Source organism: Haliotis rubra, unplaced genomic scaffold (assembly GCF_003918875.1).
Source record: "Haliotis rubra isolate DU_JTF1 unplaced genomic scaffold, ASM391887v1 Scf523, whole genome shotgun sequence".
NCBI classification, from domain to species: Eukaryota; Metazoa; Mollusca; class Gastropoda; order Lepetellida; family Haliotidae; genus Haliotis; species Haliotis rubra.
Genome location: NW_025767217.1, coordinates 366,869 through 393,001, shown reverse-complemented (window position 1 = coordinate 393,001; position 26,133 = coordinate 366,869). Strand labels below are relative to the sequence as shown.

Genomic DNA, 26,133 nt, shown 5'->3' with positions numbered 1-26,133 from the left:
AGCCCAGAAGTGTCTGCTTGCGATTTGCGGTGCCTACGGTTGAATGTAGACGCCCGTCGCGAAGCAAACAGCGCTTTGTCAGCAAATCTAACCATACAGACATACTCAGCAAGGTTCATTGCCGGTCTATGTGAAGTTTTAATCTACTTGGTGAGTTGATTTTAGAGAAATCGCTTGTTTCTTTCGATCGGTTGGCAACTGGGTGTTTCTTCGCGAGCTACCAAGATGGCCTCCGATGGCAAGTTCCGTGTTCAACCATTGTTCAGCCCCACGTGTATACAGACCCGCCCCAAACACGGCACGGTCTCAAACTTGCTCAGATATCTCCTGAAACGTTGTTATGTGTGTTTCAATGCTTTGTGGGGTGCTGATTTTCTTCCGTCGAGCTAGCAATTGATGCGGATAGCGAGTGCAACTATGCACGAGTGCCAAGCTAAAAGCAGTGAGTTTTACTAGCCGAGCCTGGAGTTATCACTGAAACCGAAGTGGGACATTGGCTGTAAGCCAGATGGCTACATTTTCACAGTGTCGGAAGTATGGTGCTACTATTATCATTTACCAAGAAGTGTTCTGTTATAGTGAAACGCTAAACAATTTTTTCTCTCATCAAATATATATATGTCTATATTTTCTTCCTTGTCAAGTGGATTTCTTTCTTGACAGTCAACAGCCTAACAATCTTGGTATATGGGAGTCCTGTCATTGTCTAAGGGTACATTTATGGAAGTGGGGTTTCATGGCGTGTTGAAAATAACTGCACATATTTAGTGAAGTGAATGCATGTGTCTGTTCAGCTAATACTGCTATTATTATAGGCTATTTACATAGCGCACATATCCACGCAACTAGTACATGCTCAAGGCGCTGGTATTTTTTCTCTGTCATTGGATGTCAATCTCAAGGGCACATCGTATTATCAATCTCAACTCCCTGGGCAGTATACAACTCTTGCAGACATTAGGCACACTGAGTTATTGCGGCTTTCCCATCCTTACATGGTACCCATTCACAGCTGGGTGGACTGGGACACATAGTTACAGTACTTTGTCCAAGTTTACTGCACGTTGCTGTACCCTCAACTAGGTGTTTGCATGTATTCATGTGGCCACCATATGGTTGTATATCAACGGATTCGTGGGTTCTTTTAAGTGCACAGGGTTGTGTACTGTACACTAGGGGTTGTGACAACACTGAAAGAGTGTGCACACAAAGACTCGTAAGGTTTTTACACCTGGTCACAGGTGGGCTTGATCCCCGACACCTCAAGCTTGCTGTATGTATCCAATACCACTGGTAAATTACGTACATATAAACTTTTTAAAACTGGTTATTTTACTGAAAAATATGTTGATATTCTTATGCCAAGATGTTATAGAAGCGCTTTTTCCAAATTTAGATGTGGGGTTGCTCCAATTAGACTTGAAACGGGGCGTTATGAAAAATTACCTGTGGAAGAACGCACCTGTCCGTTGTGCAATGATAACTGAATTGAAGATGAAGTGCATGTTTTACTGAAGTGTTCGATGTACGATGACCTGCGATCGGAATTGTTTACCAGTATTTGTACTATCTATGGTGAATTTTTCAATCTTACCGAAGAACAGAAATTTTGTTTTTTAATGTCAAATTGTGAAGTTGTTAGTAGTGTTGCCAAAGCCTTAGTCTATCTAGAAGGCGATGGTTGCTGTATAGCAGTTAAATTGTGTATAGACATATTTTTTAATTTTCTTTTTTAGCACAAACGTTTTTTCTATGACTTTTAGTAGCTTGTATATATTTTAGATTTAGTCTCTCATAATTCCATAAGGAATGGTGCATGTGCTTTTACAGGTCATTTGTTATTTTGTCTATTTTTTAAATATTGTACATGCAGTGAGACGTTAATAAATTATCTGTCTGTCTGTCTGGATCACTAGCATGGCCCCTTAGCCATCTTGCCCACCACTACTAATGTCAGTCTTGTTGTCCTGGTTCACTGAGATAGCAAACTAGGAGTTTAATATGTATGACAGACTATCTGTCCTTGCCTTCTTCATTTAATGCCAAGGTAACCAGTACCTTCATTAAAGGTTTCTTTTTATGACGTGGCAGGAATCTAACCACTGACCTTCGCCTCTCTCACCTGCCATGTTTTCTTCTACATCATAGTAGAGGCAGTCTGATGTATTACGTTAACGGATATATCCATGTTATGGGTTTTCGGACTTCTGTTGTTGTATCAATATCACTTGAACAATTGTTAAACTTATAAAAGAGAACTTTATCCTAAACCCAAGCCATCATTCGAAAATGTCAAGTTTGTCAGTCACAATATCCCTTATCATAACATGAGTAAACACATCAGAAGCGGTTTTTGACATTCATGTGCTCAATGCAGTCTGTCGAGATGCACATGACAAAAATGTTGCACATGCGGATACCGAAACCACTAATGTCATGAAATGAAGCCCAGGGATATACCTCGAGTCCTGTATTTGAGGGTCCCTTGAACTCAAACTCTTAATTTTCAGGGGTCCTGGACAACAAAATGGGGGTCCCAGACACTTAAATATTATTATTAATACTGTTATTGTATTGTGGATCATGATCATCACTTAAATTGTTACGACCCGTGAAGATCCGGGTTAGAATGAGCCTTCAGTAACCCATGCTTGTCGTAAGAGGCGACTAACGGGATCAGGTGGTCAGGCTCGCTGACTTGGTTGACACATGTCATCGGTTCCCAATTGCGCAGATCGATGCTCATGCTGTTGATCGCTGGATTATCTGGTCCAGACTTGATTACTTTACAGACCGTCGCCATATAGCTGGAATATTGCTGAGCGTGGCGTAAAACTAAACTCACTCACTCACTTAAATTGTTACAGTAATCAAATTGCAAATGTTACCATAACTCAGCTAGTAGCAAACTCAGTGATAACTTATTGTTACTTGATTGTAATTTTTACAAAAAGTATTTGGACTTTTTCTGCATCCACATATGGATGCGGTAATAAATTTTGTTGTGTCCATTGTCAATTTTTATGGGTATATGACGCAGAAATTCATCTGTATTTGTTGCTCCGGTCTACAGTATGTGAATGTATGTGAAAGTGGCAGTAGAAACAAACAAATATTTGTTGAAGGTGTTTTGTAGAACAAAATTGTACTGTTACAACTCTATTAGCGGTATTATTGTTTCAGCGGTATGCAAAAACAACTAAGGACAGGAGTTACCTGCCTTGAATAAAAATGTATATACACTGGGCTAATAAAAGCATGTGATTTACAATGCAACTTTTGATTTATTGAAATCAAGTGCCCTGATAACCCATCGGTCATCAGAAACAGTACAGAAATATGCATTGCTGGGACAAATGGCTGTTATGAAAGTCATCCTGACTCACTGTTGTATCCTCCCATAGGTACCCATATCACAGTCAGTATCACACACATGTATGTTTTTAACAATAAATGTGCTTTAATGTTCACCATTTTAAGAATTTACTACGTAAGGTAATATATTCCAAGATGGTGTAAAACCATATCTGATTGAAATCACTTGTAACATGAACTGAGTGGGCAAAAAGAAAAATCAGTTTTAGGTTCGCACAGAATAACTAGCCATGATGAAGATCTGGGTTAGAATTGGTCTTCAGCAACCCATGCTTGTCATACGAGGCAACTATCAGGATTTCTGTCATTTCCTGTGCGAAGATTGATGTTCATGCTGTTGCCCCTTATCCTGACCTTGATAGCAAATAGGCAACCCTATGAAAAAACAGACATTTATTCTTGTCTGAAGGTTTTCTGTATGTTTGATATAGCAGGGCTCCAGATAACTTTTGGGGGTGTGAGTGTACTTACACATCATATTGCAAGTGGAGGTGTACTGAGAATTTTGAAGGAGTACTGACATGTTTTTGTGTGAGCGAGTTGATGTGGTTTGTCTGGACGATTCATCGATCACTATTTCCAACCATGTATTCGTATTTGAAGACGCGTGAGAAATAACTGAGCGACTGTGTGATGCGCGAAATGTCTGGTCCAACTGGATATTAATAGGAACAGTGTAGTTTTTAGCCAATCGAAAAATAGTGACGCATATCGTTGCATGGCAACGCAAGGGATTCCTACTGTCTGGGTTTCGCAAAGAAACTCTTGACAACAAGTATTTATCCGAAATAGATTACCATTTGCACGATACGCACAGAAATTAAATGTTAGACGTACGAAGGTATTTATATGCGTACACGATACGCTTAAAATCTTATATTGTGTCGTACTTAATTGATTTTGAGGCGTACATTACGCCTGTACGCCCCTTATCTGTAGCCCTGATATAGTTTAGTATAGTCAGTGGTAGGGGTGGGAGTGCAGAGAATTTTCATATTGCGATATATTGCGATGCGAAAGCATATATTGTGATATTTATTGCAATATATTGCAAAAAATTAATGCTTGATTTATAAAGCAAAAACCCAACAAAATCACTATTCTTGATTAAACTTTAATAAAAACTTTTAATTTACTTTACCATTGCATGTTTTACATACCGCATTCCTCTTATCTATAGTTCCATCTACCGTGAACTTTGTCAACCCAAAATGCTGCCTTACCGATGCCTTTGCCCTAGTATTTGGCACCACAATAAATTGTTCGTTGTTGGGGTCGCCATTTTACAACACAAGCATGAGTTCTGGTGTGAAAAATGGAAAAATCCAAAGATTTCCGAGTGTTATAAAGTTTTCCGAATGAATGTCAAAATAACGGTTTTCGATCAACGTGTCACGATACGTATCGTTCTCGTGTCTGAACCGGTATATACTGTAGGGGTGTCACGATACACCAATCTCACAATACGATACGTATCACGATTTTAAGGTCACGATACGATACGTATCGCGATACATAATTTTTGCGCCTTTTTTCCGGAGAGCTGCTTAAAGAGGGATGTAAATCTGAGATACTTTACTAATAAATTCTTATAACAATCATGTTAGTTTTGCTAATAACTCAATAAGTATGCATATGTTCTCAGAAAACTTTTATTCAAGTTAAAATAAAACCAAAGTCCCAAGGTTCCCTTTTGTATGTCCAACTTGTCAGGTATGCTTGTCATCATTATCATCATGATTCATGATGAAATAAAATGTATCAGTCTTATCAGGGTAAATTTGGTAACTGTGGAAATAACTCTTCCAATTGTCTCCAGTTTCAAAGTAAAAATAAATAAATGATCTGCACCTGCAACTGGCAGTAAGTCTGTCAAATATAAACTTTGAATAAGTCACAAGTAATATAACTGATCTTATACTGTGTCACAAAAACACATAAAATGAAAAATAATACTTAAGCAATCAGCAATCAGGTTATATAGTGTCAATTGACTCAATGGAAAATACAGTCGAATGCCGGTGTCTCGAATATTATGCATAACTCGAACTAGCTGTCGGTCCCGACCATTCCCTGTTATAGTTGTCATCATTTGAATACCGGTTACACGAATTCGTCTCATAAATACACACGATGACTCGAAAAGGAAAGTTGGTCCCATGAGATTCAAACAACAGCAATCTTGTATACATAAGCCGAAGTCAGTCAAGGAGAAGTTGATTTGTGTAGCAAACTGATCCAATCAGCAAACCACCGCGGCACACACCTTTCCGCCATTGACGGGTGAGTTCAAAAGGCAGATTCGTGATTTTACGGAAATCACTGTCTGTGCTAATCAGACTGGAACTGATAAGGTGCCCCTATTACTGATATGGAAATCATTAGATAAACAAATGCTTAGGCGGAGGAATTAGGACTGGATCATCCTTTTTTCTACCCTCATAGACATACTTATGTCTCGAATACATGGATAAGTCGAATTTATTACTTGGTCCCCAGCGATTCGACTCATCGGGATTTGACTGTAGTTGTTAAATAATAAATATGCTTTATGTTCATGACAATTTACATGAACCAACTTAACTTTAAAAAATTAAAAAGTAGTAAAACCACCATCTCCAAATGGTTCTGTTTTTGGTATTCTTCAGTACTCTCCTATGTCACATCATATCAAGTATAGAATAAATGCACATAAATTTAGAACTGAATATATTGCCCCAGCAAGTCTGTCAAGTCACAATTGTCACAGTGACAAATGATAAACTGTTATCACAGACGATAAATAAACTAATAAGAAATAATCATCTTTACTATCTAATGATGAAACATTCAGCCTTCAGCCAGGCCTCCAGTGTCAGATTTGACAAAATCAACCAACAGTTATTTGAATTTTGAACTGCAACAGTTGACAGGATCATAATTCACAACACATTGTAATCATTCATCACTTTGATCACTTCACTTCCTGAGGTTTTTCTTCAATAAAATCAACATGTTGACGTTGTCAGGCCTCAGTGTAGCTCTCTGAGATGTGACTTTATCGCCTGCTGCCTATTTTTTAAGTAAAGCTTGCTACATCTATTTATCGGAGCGGTCTCGTATAATTTTACTATCAAGACTTTGAAGGAGATGGATATAGCATAACAAAATTGAATCGATAAAGTTTCAAAATAGGAATCGATACACCCAATCATGTATTGCGTATCGTATCGTCAGTAAGAATGCATCGATGCATCGATACATTCGCGTATCGCGACACCCCTAATATACCGGTAATCTGGTTATATTGCGCAGCCCTAGTCAGTGGTGAATATTTTGGGTTTGCCTGAAGCAGACAAGTACATATTTCTCATCCAAAGCACAAGCGAAAAACAGCCATTCAAATTACCCTCTCGAAAGATGGGAGGGTGGCGTGGGTCCAAGGAATACTTATAGGTGGGTCCAAGGTGATTGCTAGGTGTGTGATAATACCGGTTAACCTGTATATTGTGATTCGAACTTCACAATACCATATATTGCGGTACACTTTCCACGAACCGGTTCACCCGATATGATCGACAATGATCGGTAATTTTGGTGATGTAGTAGAAAATACTAATAACATTTGTATTTCCTTTGTATTATTGTACATTAATAGTTTTGATGTCTATTGGTCATTTAATTGCATTTGCCTGATTTTTAAATCATATAAATAAAAAAAATAGATTAGCACTTTTGTAGGGATAAACAAACCAAAAGGGCGGACGCCGCTGAAGACGCTCTTTCTCGACTCCGAACTTTAGAGCTAAGTCTTCGATTCGGAAACATTTTCAATTGATCTCTTGTATGATCACATCTGAGTCCTGACAGAGGTCCGTGATATCGCAGTATATCGCAATACGAACATTTTGGCAATACCTAACCCTAGTGTCTACTGAACCAACAACAAATGGAAAACTTGTGAAGCCTATTCTAATTATAGATTGGACATTTCTTGTTTGAAACAGCGCATTGATTAAGTAATGAACATCGAACAATGAATTTTGATATGCGTGCTTCTCTGGATGGCCATAATTAAATTAGCTGCATCCTGTGGGACTTGGCAGGCTCATCATTTGCATCTCAGAGAAAAGATAAAACAGTTTCAATCTTGTCTTGTCACCATATAGAAGAATGTCATTGTGTTAGTGGGTCTTTAGGTTGTACATTATTTAGGGGAATACATAATGCCATTTAGAAAGTGGTCAAATGTAACAATGTTATATTTGAGATTACACTTAGTAAAGTACCCGTGAAGTTCCGGGTTAGAATATTGATGTTCAGTAACCCATGCTTGTCGTAAGAGGCGGCTAACGGGATCGGATGGTCAGGCTCACTGACTTGGTTGACACATGTCATCGGTTCCCAATTGTGCAGATTGATGCTCATGTTGTTGATCACTGGGTTGTCTGGTCCAGACTCGATTATTTACAGACCGCCGCCATATAGCTGGAATATTGCTGAGTGCGGCATAAAACTAAACTCACTCGCTCAATTCTTAGTAAAGTACAGATTCTAGTACTTTGTTGGGTTGAGTCCCATCCGGGATTCGAACCCACACCCCAAACTCGGACATCTAATTGCCAGCACTCAAAGTCAGCCACCTAACCTGCTCAGCCACCTCGATGCCTGACTCTGAGGGTGAATCTTAGACTAATGCTAAGTCTCTGAATATATATAAGTTTGATAGTAACAAACAAGCCAATTTAAATTGAAAAGGAGCCCAAGGGAGACCAGAGATTCAGAACCCGAGGAAATCTGAGTTGCTTTATTTAGGGCTTTAGCACTGCAGAGAGGGCTTGGCAGTAGGGAAAATAATGTGGTTCAGTGACTGTGAGACAGACTAGGTGCATCTGTACTTTACTCAGAAGTTTAATCCCACATACGTCAGTGTCTATTGCTTTTCCTGTTATGGGGGCGGTGGGGTAGCCTAATGGTTAAAGCGTTGGCTCGTCACGCCGAAGACCCGGGTTCAAATCCCCACATGGGCACAATGTGTGAAGACCATTTCTGGTGTCCCCCGCCGTGATGTTGCTGGAATATTGCTAAAAGCGGCGTAAAACCAAACTCAGTCAGTGTTCCTGTTATGTTAGGGCACGGTCAGTTTTACGTGTATTCTCGAGATATTGTGGTGTATCAGTAAACTGTAGCAGATAAGGCATTTCATCTTAATCCAGAGTTTGGAGCTAAAGCCAAGCTGAAAAAAATGAGTTTGGCAAAATATTTGATAATAATATTCATGTGCATGTTAGTATGAAATGGTCTTTTGATTCCAGTCAGGAAACTTATATTTCTTCTTTTGTTGCAGGTGACGTGGCCCTCCGTGTCTGCATGCAGTAAGGGGAGACTACTCCCAGTCCGCCATGCGAAGACCCAAGGGTTTGAATCTTCCATTGATAAAGTGTAACTTATGTGACTTCGCAACCAAGAATGAGTACATATACCGCCGCCATAAAAACCGATGTACTCGCGAACATCGTAAAACAGTTCTAGCCAACACTGAAGTAAACATTGCAGGGGACATGGACATGAAAACAGAAGCTGACATGGATGCTTTTGAGGGAGAGCAAGATGCTACAGGCATTGAACAAGGAGGACAGGAAGAGCAGGAGGATGCTGGAGAGGTTGCCGTGGCGATGTCCCCAAGCTCTGCAGGGACCTCACTACCACCACCATTGGTCAACAGAAACTACAGATGTTCACAGTGTACTTATGCTACGACAAAGTCGAAGATGTTTCTTTATCACCAAATTGACAGTCATGGTGCCAAGATTAACGTATTCCCGTGCCAATTTTGCGAATATGCAACCAAGTACAAACATAAAGTGAGACGGCACATTCAGTTTGCCCACAAGGAGAAACTGGCAGAAGGACGACTACTTCATGGTTTTGAGGAAGGAGGCGTCTTGGGTGAACTTGAGGCAGCACAATCCAACAAGTCCAGTCGTAAAGAAAAAACAGCTGGATCGCTATTCAGGAAAGCTTTGTCAAGGGTATCAACTAAGAGCAAGGCTATCAAGAAGAAACCGTTGCCACAGAAGGCTTATCCTCACATCATGCGGATTAAAACATCCTCAGGAGCTGACATGTTCAAGTGTAAACTCTGCCTGTACAGTGGAAAGAATCGACATCAGGCCGTGAAGCACGTGAAAGCTTGTCACACAGGAGCAAAGACCTTCAGCTGCTGGATCTGTCCCTTTAAAACTAAGAGTAAGAATGACTTTTACCAACACAAGACTACCCATGGAGCATCCTCAGCACAGTATCAGTGTCCCGAGTGCTTGTATGCGACAGACTTTAAACCAAATTATGACCGACATATGGAGAATCATAAGGCAAATAAGCCATACAAGTGTGATATTTGTAGTTATTCCACTGGCCATGATGGCGCTTTGAAAAGACACATGACCAATCATCATCCTTTGACAGAGAAGAATGCATCGATAGTATTTGGAAGCGAGATTGTTAATACTGAGGATAATGATTTGGATGATGATGCAGTAGACAGGAATGAGGAGGAGGAGATGGAGGAGGAAGAAGAGGCATTGGATGTTGATGACGAGGAATATGACCCTAGAGCTCCGGAAGGTGTTCCTGGCTATCCTAAAAGATCTGGAAATCGTAATTGTTGTGAGCTCTGCGGATTGTCCTACAAACGACTCTCTGATCTTGGTCGTCACATGAAGATTAAGCATAACACAAGCTTACGGGAAATGAAAGAGAACCCAATCCAAGTTGAGAATGAAAATTCAAATGATAGTTCTGGTGGGGAGTCTTCTTGGACAAAAGCACAGAGTTCTTGGAAGGATAAGGCTAAATGCAAGTTTTGCTCCTATATTGCAAAATGGCCTTCAGATTTACGTCGACACATGGCTGTTCATTCAGTAGAGAAAAGATTCAAGTGTCCCTACTGCATGAAGAAATACAAATATCTTGGTGATTTAAACGTCCATGTCCGGAGGGATCATAACAGAGAGCCTGAAGACATTGAAGTGCAGAGGGTAGCCATTGTTCCTCTGAAGAAATCCTCCCCCCAGATATTTAGATGTCCAGCTTGCAGCTTCACCACAAAATGGAAGTCTGAGATGGAGCGGCATTCCCACATGCATAAGGAAGAAAAGGCCTACCAGTGTCGTAAGTGTGATTACCAGACCTACTGGAGGGGAGACATTGGTCGTCACATTTTCCGTCACCATGCTGACCTGATGCCCAAAGATACAAAAGATGTCAACATTAAAGAGTACATGATTGTGAGACCGGAAAGGAAGGCTGTTAAATCCAGAGTTCACAAATCATTGCATTTGACTGAAAGTATCGACCCTGATGATTCCACCTCTTTGGTAATTCCTGAACCGATAAACACAAGCATTGATGATCATGAATCCGACTCCCTGAGTACCACATCCAGTGCCTCTCCTCAGAAAGATATTCATGGAACTCCATCGAAATGTAACCATTGCGACTTTGTCACCAATGCCCCATCCAAGCTGAAGGCTCACATTGCGACTCACTTCAACCTTAAGCAGTTCAAATGTCCCATCTGTGGTCGAAGATCCAACTGGAAATGGGATGTCCGCAAGCATATGAAAAAGGATCATCCGGAATCAAATGCTGACGTTCAGACTCTGTCCCTGGAAGAGGCTAAAGCAACAATACAGGACTACCTTGACACTCAGCCAAATGTTCGACGCGAGCACCACTTTAATGTACAGCTTGCTGCTAAGCTGGAAGCTCAGTCCGGTGAAGTGAAGATGAAGAAACCCTATCAATGTTCACTCTGTCCATTCCGATCAGATTTCCGCTGGAGTGTCAGCAAGCACCTGCGCACTATCCACAATGGGCAGCTAGGCAGCATAATATTCCTTAAAGAGAAGGATAAGGAAAGAGACCCTGATGGATATGTTTCTTCTAAGGCTGAGGGAGAAGAGAAACAGTCCATGGCTCCTCCTCCCCCCAGCAATAAACATCACGATTTGAGAGCTCCTAGCAAGAAGAACACCTTCCGTCAGCCAGTGCCCTCTGGTGACACTGACATGGACAAACCCTACATGTGCGTCGAGTGTGGGAAAAGAGGTGCAATCAAGGGGGACATTAAGAAACATTACCACTATATCCATCCAAACAAAGAGGTGAAACTGATATATGTACCTGATGGCAGAGAGTTTGTCTATGCAGGAAACACCACTCCTCTCCTTGGGGTTGACACCGGATCTTACAACCATCAGTCTTCGAGTGGGAAACACACCGTCGATGGCAAGGGAACAGCATATGGTGAGAACACCAAGTACAGTGATCCAAAGACCCATGGGTACTGTAAGCCGTTCAAGTGTTCCGTCTGCTCAAGACGGTCCAACTGGAAATGGGATGTGAAAAAGCATCTCCGAGACAAGCACTCTGGCGAAGGAGGTTATGTAATAATGCTGGACCTGAAGACTGCAAGAGAAACCTACCATGCAGAGTGTTCACCTCAACAAGGAAATCCTATGAGAGAAATCCGAGCATTAGAAGCTCAAGTACAACAAACTGTAACTGAAGCAGACGCTGAGGTCAGTGGAATGAATGAGGACTTGGATCGTTGCAAGAGGTTTAAATGTGGGTCTTGTTCTTACAGGTCTAACTGGAGAACTGACATAGGCCGCCACATCAAGAGGAGACATCGTCACAGTAAGACGAAAGTTGTTCTCTTGGATTATAAAGTGGCTAAGGAGACTTTGTCAAGCTATTATTACGACAGAACCTCCAGGGAACCAGCAGCTTCTGATGCTTCTATTGAGAACCTGAAAAAAGAAACGTATAAGAAAAAAACTGGAACTGATATGAAGAAAGTGTGGAAATGTTGCAAATGTCCGTTTGAAGCGACTGTCAAGTCTCACATTATCCGTCACATGCAAAAGCACAACATGAAGCCCTTCACATGCTGTCTCTGTTCTTTCTCAAGCAACTTCAGAAGTGCCTTGTACAGACATCTGAGATGCACTCATGGCAAGACTGACTATCCCACCTATACCAAGATCCTCATTAAATATGGGAAAGGATTTGCTGGAGGAAGCAGCAGCCAGACCACCTTAGATGCCTTTGCTTTAGGGAACAGCCCAGTTCAGCAAGGCAAGACCATCATTACAGAGCAATATGTTGACTCATACTTATGCAGAATCTGCAATTTCCAGTCTCCTAAGGACTATCTTGCCTATCGTCACATTCGAGAAAAACATGGAGTTGATGACAAGAGCCAGGTTTTGAAGATTCGAAAGCGGCAACGGATGGAGGTGCCGGCTGAGCAGGAGCTGCAGCCTCTGGAGGATCAGATGAAGGAGGAGTCGCCCAATGAAAGGGGAAAGAAGTACATGTGCAGCATCTGCCCCTACAAAGCCACAAAACGAGGACTGTTGAATTTCCACATGACCTACCATCAGCCTCAAGCTGTCAACAAGTACAAATGCAAATACTGCCCCTACTATGTGTGCGCCCCAAGGCTGCTCCACCAACATATGAGGCTGCACACCAACAGGAAGAGCTGGCCCAAAGGACAGAAATCACCAAATGTCACCCCTAAGAAGAAGAATGCAAGTCCATCCGTTGCTGTTACCCCGAAGAAGCATAAATGTCCACAGTGCCCCTACCAGAGTAACAGTAAGAATGACATGTTGTATCACAAACAGTTTCACAGACCGAAGCCAACAGCTGAGTTCAAATGTGAGCATTGTGATTACTGGGTGACTCATCGTCGACTTCTCAAGCAGCACATGAAGATACACGAGGAATATGAACAAGAGGTGATGCTTCCTCCTCCGTTGACTCTTCTTCAAGCCTCACCATGTAAATCAGAAATGTCTGATGCAAGTATTCTGTTTGATGCTGTCGAAGTAGCTTCCTTGAAACAGCGTCTGATTGGTTCGAAGATCACTGCAAGTTTGTCCACAAGCCCATCAGTGTCACCCATGAAGATTGCCACGCAGTGCTCTGTGGGCACTCGTCCTGGCTATGTAATGAAGAATGGTGCATACAAGAAACTACACCGATGTCAGTTTTGTCCGTACACAAATATCCGGAACAGGAATGTGAAGCTCCATGAGATGATGCATGGTGCCAGGAAGAGTGACCACCCGCTCATGAAGTGTCCTCACTGTGACTACTATGTCGGAGCTAAGGGACTCCTCTCCCATCACCTGAAGGTGCATCAGCAGCACTATGTTCCCGACTTCAATGACAATCTGGTAGCTGATCATGCCAAGCAAGAAGGCCTTGGAGTTTATGATGATGATGATCGGAGTTCAGATACAACTGAAATCATGCAGGAGCATAAAGTTGATACTCTCTTAGAAATAGCCAGGTTCAAGAAGTATTGTTGTGAGAAGTGCCCCTATGCAAGTGCGAAACGGTCTCACTTCGGACGTCATTCAGAACTGCATGGAAGCAAACAACGCTTCACGTGTGACTTCTGCGATTACAGTGTTCCTTCAAACAATCTCCTGGCACAGCATCGCAAGTTGCACATGATGCCGAACCAGAACTTACTTGCAGCTCAATCGTTGACAAACTTACAACATCTAGCACATGTACCGGCAGATGTTGCTCTAGCAAGTGCCCTCCCTCCTATAGACACCAAGGAGCCAATCACAATCAGTGTTATTCACGATCATCTTGATCTGTATGAAAATGCTCCACCAGAAGCTGAGTTTGAACCCAAGAAGTTGTACAGATGTGATCGATGTCCATATGCAAATGTTCGAAGAGATCACCTCATTGCTCATCTGAAATTCCACATGGTCCGCAGCGATCTTGCCTGTCCGTACTGTGATTACAGTGTTTCAAAGCAGTATCTCCTTACGCAGCACATCCGTGTCCACTTCTGTCCTTTGCCGGAGCTCTCTGACTGGCTGGCTCAGAATGGACAAACAGATAGAGCCCAGGAGTGCAAAGAGCCTGACATTTCAGAGGCCATTGAGGTAGCGTAAAAGTTCCACAACGGGACACAGGAGATAGTTGCACAGCCCAAAGAGGACAAGGCTGAACCCGAAGAGAAGAAAACCGTGCCGAAGATGGAAGACACAGAGCCTGATCCTCCACCTCCGGAGGCAGCAGCTTCAGAAGAGAGGGAAACAGATGTGGAGATGAAAGTGGACGAGCCGCAGCCCAGTACCAGCAAAGAGGAGTCCGAAGTTGTGGTCCCAGTTGAACCAACTCCTGGTCCTTCTTCAGCCAAAGATCCCCCGAACCCATACATCTGTCAGTACTGTGACCGCGAGTTCACTGCCTCAGAGACGCTGGTCCGACATGAAATGCAACACTTGATTGGAAACCACTTCGAGGTGAGAATCATTTTGAAAATCCTATAACTCGAGTAATCTATCCTATCTTTTATTTCAAGAGTTTTGTGTTCAAAATTTTCAGGGTATGATTTTGCGGAAATCACCACAAAGGTATTATATCATTTTCATTTATTTCAACATCTCACTTTGTTATTCATTTATTCATGGTGGATACTGCCTATTTCAAGGCAGCTTGTCACAGCTGGTATAGAGGATATTCAGCACTTACATGTCAGCCATCAAGATCATCTGCAATTCAAGGTTGAATAAGCCTGTCGACATTCTGAGACAATGTTTTTTCAATAATACATTTTGCAGACATGACTAGATAGCATTTCAACTTCTTTACAAAATTTAATGTGTTTTTTTTCATCCAATATTTGTAGATTCATTTCATATAGTTTTCATACCTTGAACTTCTTCCATTTGGTTGATAAATTAAGGGGGTGTGAATAACTGATGGAAGAACCAATAACAATGCAAAGTTATTACATTCATGCTTTCTGTGGTCACTTTTTAATGACAGTATGTAATATATGTCTCATCTGTTTCTTAAAGTTACAGAAATCAGGTAATTGATCAAAGATTGAAGCTTTGTTCAGGTTTGAGTGACATATTTGTTTGTTTGTGGTTATTCCATCAATTGTTTTCACTCCCACTAACACAATTGAGTGATCTTGCGGCAGAAATTCATATTGAAGGATGAACATAAAAAAATACTATGTATTTATGGATAAAGGGAAAACAATTTACAAATTTGTAATTTCTACGTGTAAATATTGTTTAGAGCAAGTCATTAAAAATAACATTGTCTCAAATTAGAGTTGAATTCTAAAGTCCCTTGCAAAAGGCCTTGAGTGTATATCAACTTGAATCAATTCTAACTGTCACATCGTTCTCTTTTTTAATAGTTCTTCCTCGTCTAACCTCAATCACAACCCAGCACTGTTCCCCACACAACTGCTTAAACCTTCACTAACATTCTGCTGTTTTTCCTCATTATAGAAATATGTGACATATCCTCTTGATATTAAGGTAAGCTGTGCATGGATGTGATACAACCTTGTTTAGTGGATAGTGTAGTTTATTTGTCATCGTATATCGCAATATTGATCGATATGTATTTATGAATGCTGATGCAACAGTGATGCTGTATGGCTACAAAATTATGAATTTATAAATGTCTATAATCAATTCTTATTTCCCTGCCACAGAAACGTTTACTGTAAGATGATGGTTACAATGAAGAATGAGAAAGCAGAAAATATTTAAAATAATTTACAAAACCAGCCTATTTCATGTTAAGCATTAAATTGATTAATGTCAAGTCAACGTGTAATATTTGCGTGTACATTCAAGAAAGCTAATTTCATTATTAATCAATATATTGTGATACATCTGAGTGGTCATATTGATATTATTGACACTGATAGTGTTGTGTAGCATATGTTTGGTTGAAAGCTTTAAAGAGTAGGGATTTTCAATGTTGGCCGACTTTTACCATACCCTGCAAATTATTCTAAGGAAAACTAATGAAAATGTGTCTCTTCTCAGTTCATTGGCCAATAGATGTATGAAACAGATACATCAAGGATACTGAACAAAATGGATGGGGGGCAGTTCTCGGGGGCAGTTATCCTGATACCTTTAGTAGTGTTGGGAATTGGTGTAAATCTCATAAATGATGATTGGTTCATTACAACCGATCAATCATCGAAAATAATTGGTTAGCGTCAATTATCAAATGTTCCTGGTTATGTTTGTTAATGCACAAAAAATAAAGAAAAAACATGTAGTTCTCTCGGGTTTTTCACAAATTGCACAAAATGCATTTGCAAATTTCACATCTTTAAAGGATGACTAGTGTGTTAGGAACATACATTTCCTGGAGTTGTTAAGATAAACTTAATCATGACTTGAAACGAGCTTGTAGTGCTTATGCAATGTCGAGACAAAATCAACCTTTTGAAAAATATTGTTATTGCAAACAAGTGTTCCAAAATTGTTTGTGTTCGATTATGAGAAAACATGATCGATTGCTTGGTTGTTTTGTCATTGCGACCAATCTTCGATAACTCAATTAATCGGATCACCACTAACCTTTAGCACTGACTTAAGGTAGCCTTAGCGCGCTAAGGTTGTTTTGAACAACAGCACCCTGGTCTTCAACAATCCATGTGTGTCGTAAGAGGCGACCAACGGGATTGGGTGTAAGACCAATTGTGTAGATCGATGCTCATGCTATCAATCACTGGATTTTCTGGTCCAGACTTGATTATTTACAGACTGCCGCCATATAGCTGGAATATTGCAGAGTGTGGCGTTAAACGACAAACCAACGACTACATTAACATGAATCAGGAATGAATAAATTACAATTTTGTACTAATTACTGACATTTGCTCAAGACTTTGGTCTGATTGTCAGCTTCTGATTAGATAAATCCCTGTGAAGTAAATGATTTATTTCTATTTTGGCCATCTGCTCAATGGCAACCTACGCGATAGTGACGACTCTCACCCATAAAATGTCAGGTTATCATTTTTATTCATTGTTAAGTAAAGAACTTACATAGGTTTGTTTTCACTTTGACATGTCTATGTTAGAGCCAGACTAAACTAATTATCCATTTGAAGGCTACTTGGCTTGTATTTTTGCGGACTGCAGCGTTTACTCACTGTTTGAAACCTGCCCTAAGTTGATGAATATGGAACATAGTGCACTAGTTGTAGCTCCTCAGTAAATCCAAAGATGACCTGGGTTTGCCTATTTTAAGTACATGGGACTGTAATAATTTCGGGGTTCCAAGGATAAAAAAATGGCTATCCAGGGATAGAAATACTTTTTTTTCTAAGTGTGCCTTAGGGCACCAGACAAATATTTTAGGTGTGCCTTTCAGAAATCAAGTATGCCCACATGTTTTTAGAATAAATGACAATGATGATAATCATTTGAAATTTATTGTTAAATAAAGAAATGAGTTTATGAGCATTCAAATATGTATGGTATTATTCAGTTTGGTAAAAAATAATTGTTTGGAGGATTAAATGACTAAATGTGAGCTATGTCTCCAGAAAATTAGGCATGTCAAAAGGGCACCCGAGAACATTTTTCAGCTGTGTCATTTCAATATTTACCGTGCCATGGCACACTAATATATGGGGTATTTCAAACCCTGCTATCTGAAGCTCTTCTCATGGGACATATAGAATGTTACAGACGTCATCTTTGCTCATACTCAGAAACATTAGACCCTTTACAAATGGGGATTTGTCCTGTAACATTGTGGCATCTTAATGCAGGATCTTTTGAAGCCCCTTCACATTTGAACTTAACAGTGAGTGAGTGAGTTTGGTTTTACGCCGCTTTTAGCAATATTCCAGCAATATCACGGCGGGGGACACCACAAATGGGCTTCACACATTGTGCCCATGTGGGGAATCGAACCCGGGTTTTCGGCGTGACGAGTGAATGCTTTAACCACTAGGCTACCCCACCGCCCCTGAACTTAACAATAACCTATTGCTTGGAAAGACACTCCGTGATCCAGTGAAAACCTGTGGCCTGGATGGGTAATGGGATACAATAGGGTTGTTTTATTGATTAGATTATAAACAGGCTCAGAATTAAAGTGTTTGATGTGTGTTAGATGTGGAACAAGATGCAGCTGAATTGCAGCGTCACGCAGAGGACTGTCCTCTGTAGGGTAGTTGGAGTGAGTTGGAGTTAAGTGGCTGAGGAAGGTGAATCATTTGACTGATGATGTAATACCATGGGTCAGTGTTCATTCCAGGCTGTGCTGTTGAGTCATTCATGCACTAACATTTAACATGGTGCCCTGTTCAGGTACAAGAGGGTCATGTCCGCGCAACCGTTAATGTAAATATGAAACGCAAGCAAGGAAAACTCCAATCTAAGTAGGGCTTGGAAAAAACCAACAATACACTTGACTTGATTGAAAGTTATAAAAAAGTAAGGGAACTCATACTGGTAATTGGGGGCGGTGTTAAAGCGTTCGCTCGTCACGCCGAAGACCCGGGTTCGATTCCCCCCATGGGTACAATGTGTGAAGCCCATTTCTGGTGTCCCCCGCCGTGTTATTGCTGGAATATTGCTAAAAGCAGCGTAAAACCATACTCACTCACTCCCTAACTCATACTGGTAATTACAATTGTATGGCTGACATGTCACAACAGTTTGACCCTCCTCTGATAAATCTCCAGGGTATACGTTCCGATACCTCTCCACTATACCCTGGATGCATCTATGGCTCAGCCCCATGATTTTATTACCTCCCTTGGCTCGCTTTTCATCCAATCAGGTGTCTACGCTGGGAAGTTGAGCGTACTAATCACAGCTCACTTTCGCTTCTTTCATTTAACCGATTAAACTTGGCAACATAATTGTTGCAGAGGTACTCTGAAAGACGTAGAAAGAGTTCTTACATATATTTTTTAAGGTTTCAGACCTGTCAATTTGTCTGTATGATTTCCCCCCAAATCTGAGTCGCACTGTGCACAAACCCTCAAGGCTGCGACCGCTGTCTTTGTTGACACTGGCAAGCTCAGTTGTAACGGCGGCTTAGCTGATTGGCTACTGTGAGAATGCAGAGCCAGCAAAGGGAGGTGATATAATTATCGGGGTGAGCCATAGATGCATTCAGGGTACTAGTGGAGATTTATCGTAACTATACCCTGGAGATTATCGAGAATGCAGTTTGGTAGGACCAATTTTTTCTAAGTGACCCACATAACTGAGGGCTGGTGGGTCATGGCCTCACTTTTTGGAAAGGCTGGAATGAACACTGTTGGCTAGTTAGGTCAGAAACATGTCAGAGTGGCTTCTGATAGTCCAGTGTTTCCACTGGCATTTCAAATACCGGTCATTTGTAAATTTTACTGGTCAAGTGATCACGCTTTTCATTGTGCACAGAAATGTAGAGGGTATCGCAATGCATCGATACTGCTATTTTTAGCCTGAGGTTTTCCAAAACTGCTATTTTTTATTTGACAACACCTCGATGTCATTGTGAAAATGTAATCTTTTTCAAGGAGAAATATAATTGACAGAGGTAATTAAAAAAATTATTTTAAAATTTGCCAGACACGATGACCAACAGCGCTTTGAAATTACCGGATATTCTAACTTTGTACTGGTCTGGTATATACCAGATAACAGAAACTCTGCAGTCAGACATGACTAAAATCCAAAAGATACTGACTTCTCTGATTGGCATGTGAGAAGTTGGGAAGTACAATACTGATAAATTTAGAGATAAAAACCTGTTTTATTTTGTGAGTGCGATGTTTCTGTATCAAAAAGATCGGACATTTCATCAGTCTTCCCCAAGGTCAAAAAGGTCGGAGAAGTCTTCCATCAGTCCTCATTTGCACATCTTCTTCATATTTCTAAACAATATCACAATGTGACATGAGTCTACACTGAATAATATATCGGGGGTATTCGTCAAATGTAATCTATGTGTGGTGACAATAGTGCTGTGGACTGTTATCAACCACACATGTTCACCAACTTCTGGACAAGCCTTGGAATGTAGCCATAACAGAATTTCACAGTTATTCACAGCATGGCATGAAGTTCAAGCATGGAAACTGAATATATTAATCTTGTTCATGTCACTGACACTGAGGTCAAAGTGCGAGACGTAGATCTTGGAAGAGTGACCCTTCCTTGAGGAAACTTTAAAGTGAGTGGATGGGTGAGTGGATATGTTCAGGTGGGTGGGTGAGTGGATGTGTTTGGGTCAGTGAGTGGATGGGTGAATGGATATGTTTGGGTGGGTGGGGGGATGGGTGAGTGGATATGTTTGGGTGGGTGGGTGGATGAGTGAGTGGATGGATGGGTGAGCAAGTGGATGTTTGGGTAAGTGATTGGATTGGCGAGCGAGTGGATAGGTGACTAGATGGGTGAGCATGTGAGCCTATGGGTGGGTGAGTGGATGGGTGGGTGAGTGGATGAATGGATGGTCGGGTGAGTGGATGAATGGATGGTCGGGTGAGTGGATGAATGGATGGGTGGGTGAGTGGATGGATGGATGGATGGGTGAATGGATGGATGGGTGAATGGATGGGTGGGTGAGTGAGTGAGTGGGTGGGTGGGTGAGTGAGTGGATTGATGGATGGGTCTGTGAGTGGATGGGTGGGTGAGTGAGTGGATGGATGGCGGGTGGGTGAGTGAGTGGATGGATCGATGGGTGAGTGGATGGATGAGTGAGTGGACGAGTGAGCGGATGGGTGAGAGCATAAGTCTATGGGTAAGTGTGAATGAAAGTGTGTGAGCCTATGGGTGAGTTAGTCAATGGGTGTGGGAGTCAGTGAGTGTGTGATTCTATAGGCGAGTGAGTGTAAGTTACTGAACACTTTAGTCAGCAGTATTCTAGCTGTCATGATGATGTAAACCATCAAGCTGGGTCCGTGAAACACCAAGTATCATAGTCACTACTTGATAGTGATTCATAAACAAATGCTTGTCAGCATTCTGGAACCATACAATCGCTTTTGTGAATCAGTGAATTTCTTATGATTATGACACAGTTTTATTGCTTTTGTTATTAAAGGATAGATGAAGCGCAAGATCACTTTGTTGAACAGGTGACTACGATGTGTCACATGTGTTAAACCCAGGATACATGTTCATGCTGTCGATCATGTCGCCTAGACTTTGTTCTTTATATGTTTTACCCGTGAAGGTCCCGGTTAGAATATTGATCTTCAGTAACCCATGTTTGTCGTAAGAGGCGACTAACGGGATCGGATGGTCAGGCTCGCTGACTTGGTTGACGAATGTCATTGATTCCAAATTGCGAAGATCGAAGGCTCATGCCGTTGATCTCTGGATTGTCTGGTCCGGACTTGATTATTTACAGACTGCTGCCATATAGCTGGAATATTGCTGAGTGTGGGGTAAAACTCAACTCACTCACTCACTCTTATGCAAGGTTAGCATTAAAAGTACCTGTTTCTGTGTTTTTGTCTAATTTTCTGAACTGACTTTTCAGTCTTAGATTGTGTTCATTCCCGTTGTGGAATTCAATTAAATACATAAAGTGGAAGATTAAATATTCATGTTTAATGATTTTTCATCATGATTTTATTTATTTATTCTTTCACTTATGGAACCACTCAGGGACTTTCATCTTAAGTGAAAATAGCTGTTTTGGATTTGATTTTAATGTGTGCACTGAACAATGGCAAGAGCTTCACTAATAATTTATTGATTTGATCTTTCCATTGCTCAGTTCATGTGATCCTCATCAGGCAAATTACATGTTGTCATTTCATGCCTGCCATTTAGCTGTAATGAGAGAACGTCAATAGTGTTACGTGGTCATGCAATATGTCTCTTGGTAGGTTAAGAGTATGATTTTGTTGCCATGACAACATGCATTCTATGACATACCTAGATCTGGAATACTCTTCAAAGCATCCTTGGTCCAAACTCACAAACAAATTCACTAAGTCACTCTTAATGCATAAAATGTCCATACCATAATTTATGTTTAATTACAAACATCAAGCATCCATTGACTTGTACTTTCCTTACCTCTGGTGAACGCCTCCGTGGTGTAGTGGTTAGAGCGTCTGCCCGGAGAGTGGAAGGTCGCAGGTTCAATCCCCGACCGCATCATACCAAAAGACGTTAAAATTTGGTAATTGTTGGTCCCTGTCTGGCGCTCGGCATTAATGGGTACAATAAGGACTGGTCGGCTCGGAGTCAGTATAATGTGTCTGAGTGGGGTATTCATGCTTCACTGCGGCATGGTATCTCAGTGGGCAAGCACTATAAAACCAGATTACGTCTGGGCTAGTACAATCAGCCGCACATACACATACACATGCATGCACGTCGTCATATGAGCGAAATATTCTCAAGCACGACGTTAAACCCAATTTCACCTCACCTCCTTACCTCTGGTATGGTGGTATTGCATTTTCCATGGTATTCATTAGAAACATTGTTATGATGTTACGTCAGTTGCCATAGTTGTGAAATTTTAATAGAAATTTTAAGCTAGCTAACATTTGCCTATAAAGTGTCCTTGTATACAATATCAATCACTTGATTGTTTGGTCTGGATTTTGATTTATAACAGGCTGCCGTAATATAGCTGGAATACGCTGAGTGTGGCATTAACATTAATCACTGGATCGTCTTGTCCAGACTTAATTTGCAAGAGGAGCAGTGGGGTAGCCTAGTGGTTAAAGCGTTGGCTAGTCATTCCCACATGGGTACAATGTGTGAAGCCCATTTCTGGTGTCCCCGCCATGACATTGCTGGATATTGCTAACAGTAGCATAATGAGTGAGTGAGTTTGGTTTGACGCCGCTTTTAGCAATATTCCAGCAATATCACGGCGGGGGACACCAGAAATGGGCTTCACACATTGAACCCATGTTGGGAATCGAACCCAGGTCATCGGCGTGACGATCGAACGCTTTAACCACCAGGCTACCCCACTGCCCCTAAAAGTAGCATAAAACCATACTCGTTCACTCACTATACTTTACAAGATGTTGCCATAATATAGCTGGAATAATGCTGGTGAGGCATCAACAACAAACAAGCATATAAAATGGTTCCCATTTGTATACAGGTCTGTGCTATTTCCACTTGCCTTGGTAAGAACTCAGGTATGTGGTTTCATCAATGTTGTCAGGAGAATAGAACATTTTGTACAGTATGTGCATACCCTCATTCACTTCGGTGTCCAGTAATTTCAATAGTTGTAGCATTAAAATATTTGGAGATATTTTTTCTGTTTTTGTTTTTAAATGTACTGGGATTACTGGTACATGGTTTTGAGCAGGTCATTTTTGTTTATTTGGTTGTTGAACAACATGTAGAGATGAGTTCCGTGGTTTTTTGCATGGTATTTTGGTCGTTTTATTTAGTTTCATTTCGCATGATAGTCTGTTACAGGAGGATGTCAGTGTATGTTGTTGACAGCATGTTTTCATTATGTTCGTGATATTTTGTTTCATCTACAAAAGATCACAAAAGTTTCTGTTTTGCAAGTTTAGTAGATGTATAGAACATGTCTATTGAAATACTAAACTTATGCCTTAATGTATTCAAAGTTTAGCTCACATGAACCACAGGTTCTCATTGTTTTGATGTGTTTGAGTCTATAGTCATGTAGTATATTGCAAGGCCTAGCATAGTCTGTCATACAGACCCTGAAGCAAATATATCCAAGAAATCCCACGCAAGTATAGAAAATGTGGCAAGTATAGATTTCCACAGCTTCTGAAAATGAAGAAAGTCTCAGGGCTCCTTTTTATTATATTTTGGGTTTTTTTTCACTATGAGCCTTTTTATCTGTAAAATATGTTTATTTCCGAGACTAGTTGTTAGTCTAGGTCTCGCAATGCCTTGAGCACATCTCTTAGCCAGTGCAGGATCCGGTGATTTGGGGATGACCTATAATCTGAGGCTATTTGGTGCATAGGGGTAACGTCATGGTTAAAGGGTTCACTTGTCAAACTGAAGGTCTGTGTTAGATTCTTGTCATGGGTGAAGCCTCACTGAACCACCGCCATGGCATTGCTGGAAAATTGCAAAAAGTGACATAAGACCATTCACACTTACCTAGTCAGCAGCTGCTGTGAAATACCTGGGATATTGCTGAATGTGGCATAAAACACTATTCACGAATATCTGCTATCTTTACATTTCGGCACATTCTATTCAGTTCCTGTTTGATGCATAATTGCCACATTAAGGCCTTTTTCAGAATTTTATTCATCATATGAAACTGGGAGAGAGGTCAAGCATCATTGGATTTTTGCTTGTCTGCAGGACACTATAGTAGTCCCGGGCTAGCAGACGAGCATGAATTTTGAAGACTGTCATTTTGTTAAGGACTCTGAGGCTAAGGTTTTTGTAGATGAATGTGGGACATATAAAATGGGATTGACATTTTGATAGCTTACACATAAGTGTATGATGATATTCCGGTTTTAAATTCCCATTCCTAAATTACAGGTTCAAGCAGCACCAAACGAAAAGCCTACACTCCAAGAAGAACCCGAAGAAAAATCCAAAGAACCTTCAAACTCTGCAAGCGAGGAGGCGTCAGATTCCACAGAGACTGAGACCAAACCTGAGGATGCAGAGATCATTGAGGTCACTGTGGAAGAGATAAAGGATGAGCCCGAGGAGGTTGAGGAGGAGGAGGAGGAGGAGATGGAACTGCCCCGAGAAGATGTCTTGGACGAGAAGGTCAAGGAGAAGGTAGATGCTGACGCTGAAGATGATGAGGAGCCCATGGAAACGGTCGTCCATCTTGCAGCCGATGTGTCGTGATGGAGATGATACTATCAGAATTCCAAATAAACATGCAAAACTGATGTGATTGTCACATACCTCAAATCTGTTTAAAGGGCAGGTGTGGTAAATCCATGTGTAATGTTTGTACAGTTTCAGAGCAAGGATGTCTGCATGGTAGTTTTTAGGAAAATAGTGTGTATTTATTTTAGTCAGTATGATGAATTTTACTGCGTGAGGAATGAGCTTGGAGTGGATATTAAGTATGTTGTGCATTGGAAAGTTGACAAGGGTGGGACCTTTTTCAGTATTGTGACTACCTGACAACTAACTTCATATGTAAATACGGAAGTCATACCCCGAGAGAGAACATATGTTAGATGGACAGTTTCAGAATTTCAAGTGCTTGTAAAACTATTTATTTGTGCCATGTAATATGAATATTGTACGTGTCTTGTGTGTACCAAATCAATGCGAGAATGAGCTGTGCGAAAAATGTTCTTAATATTAATATTGTCTGATATTTAAACTAACATCAAGATGACTTTTTGATGCTACAACATGGGACTGAATGCTGATATTTCAGATCAGGGCGAAGTGATAACCATTCTTGGTATCGCCTGACCTTATTTCTATAGAACACCATTTCACATTACTTACTCAGGGGCATGGCAGCCAAATAGTTGTATGCTCTGTGGAGTTGTGTCCCTTAGCTTTGCTAGGATCTGCACTTATTATGAACCTTCATTTATCAGCACCATGATAAACATGATCGGTGTACATCACGCTTTCCTCCTACAATCATCATACAGGTGATATATAGAGATTATTACATGAGCAAGTGTGTCATATGACTTGTACAAAACGAGTGTGACGAGTGCACAAGGTTCGTATTTAATAATAAAAAAAATAAAATAATGATAGTGGGTATTTGTAACCGCGCCTATATCCGTGCATTCAATGCTCGCTCAAGGCGCTACAAAAGGAGTAAGTATCACAGTATTTGTCATGTGACACACTTGCTCTAGTGTAATAATTTCTTATTAGCCATTTTATTCATGTACATATGTGCAGTAAAACACAGTAAGCAAGTGTGTCGGCCCTCTTCATTGACATCACGTTCAATTGTTTGATGACGTCACAG

At 40.9% G+C, this 26,133-nt stretch overlaps 1 protein-coding gene across 1 annotated transcript; it reads left to right on the top strand.

The window, feature by feature from the left end:
- Nucleotides 1-25,072, top strand: LOC124252766 (zinc finger protein 236-like). The gene is given in 4 exon segments (XM_046686423.1): nucleotides 1-150; nucleotides 8,702-14,702; nucleotides 15,708-15,737; nucleotides 24,708-25,072. Coding segments are annotated over 3 exon segments (6,297 nt in total). The 5' UTR covers nucleotides 1-150; nucleotides 8,702-8,756; the 3' UTR covers nucleotides 25,029-25,072.
- The last annotated feature ends 1,061 nt before the right edge of the window (nucleotides 25,073-26,133 follow it).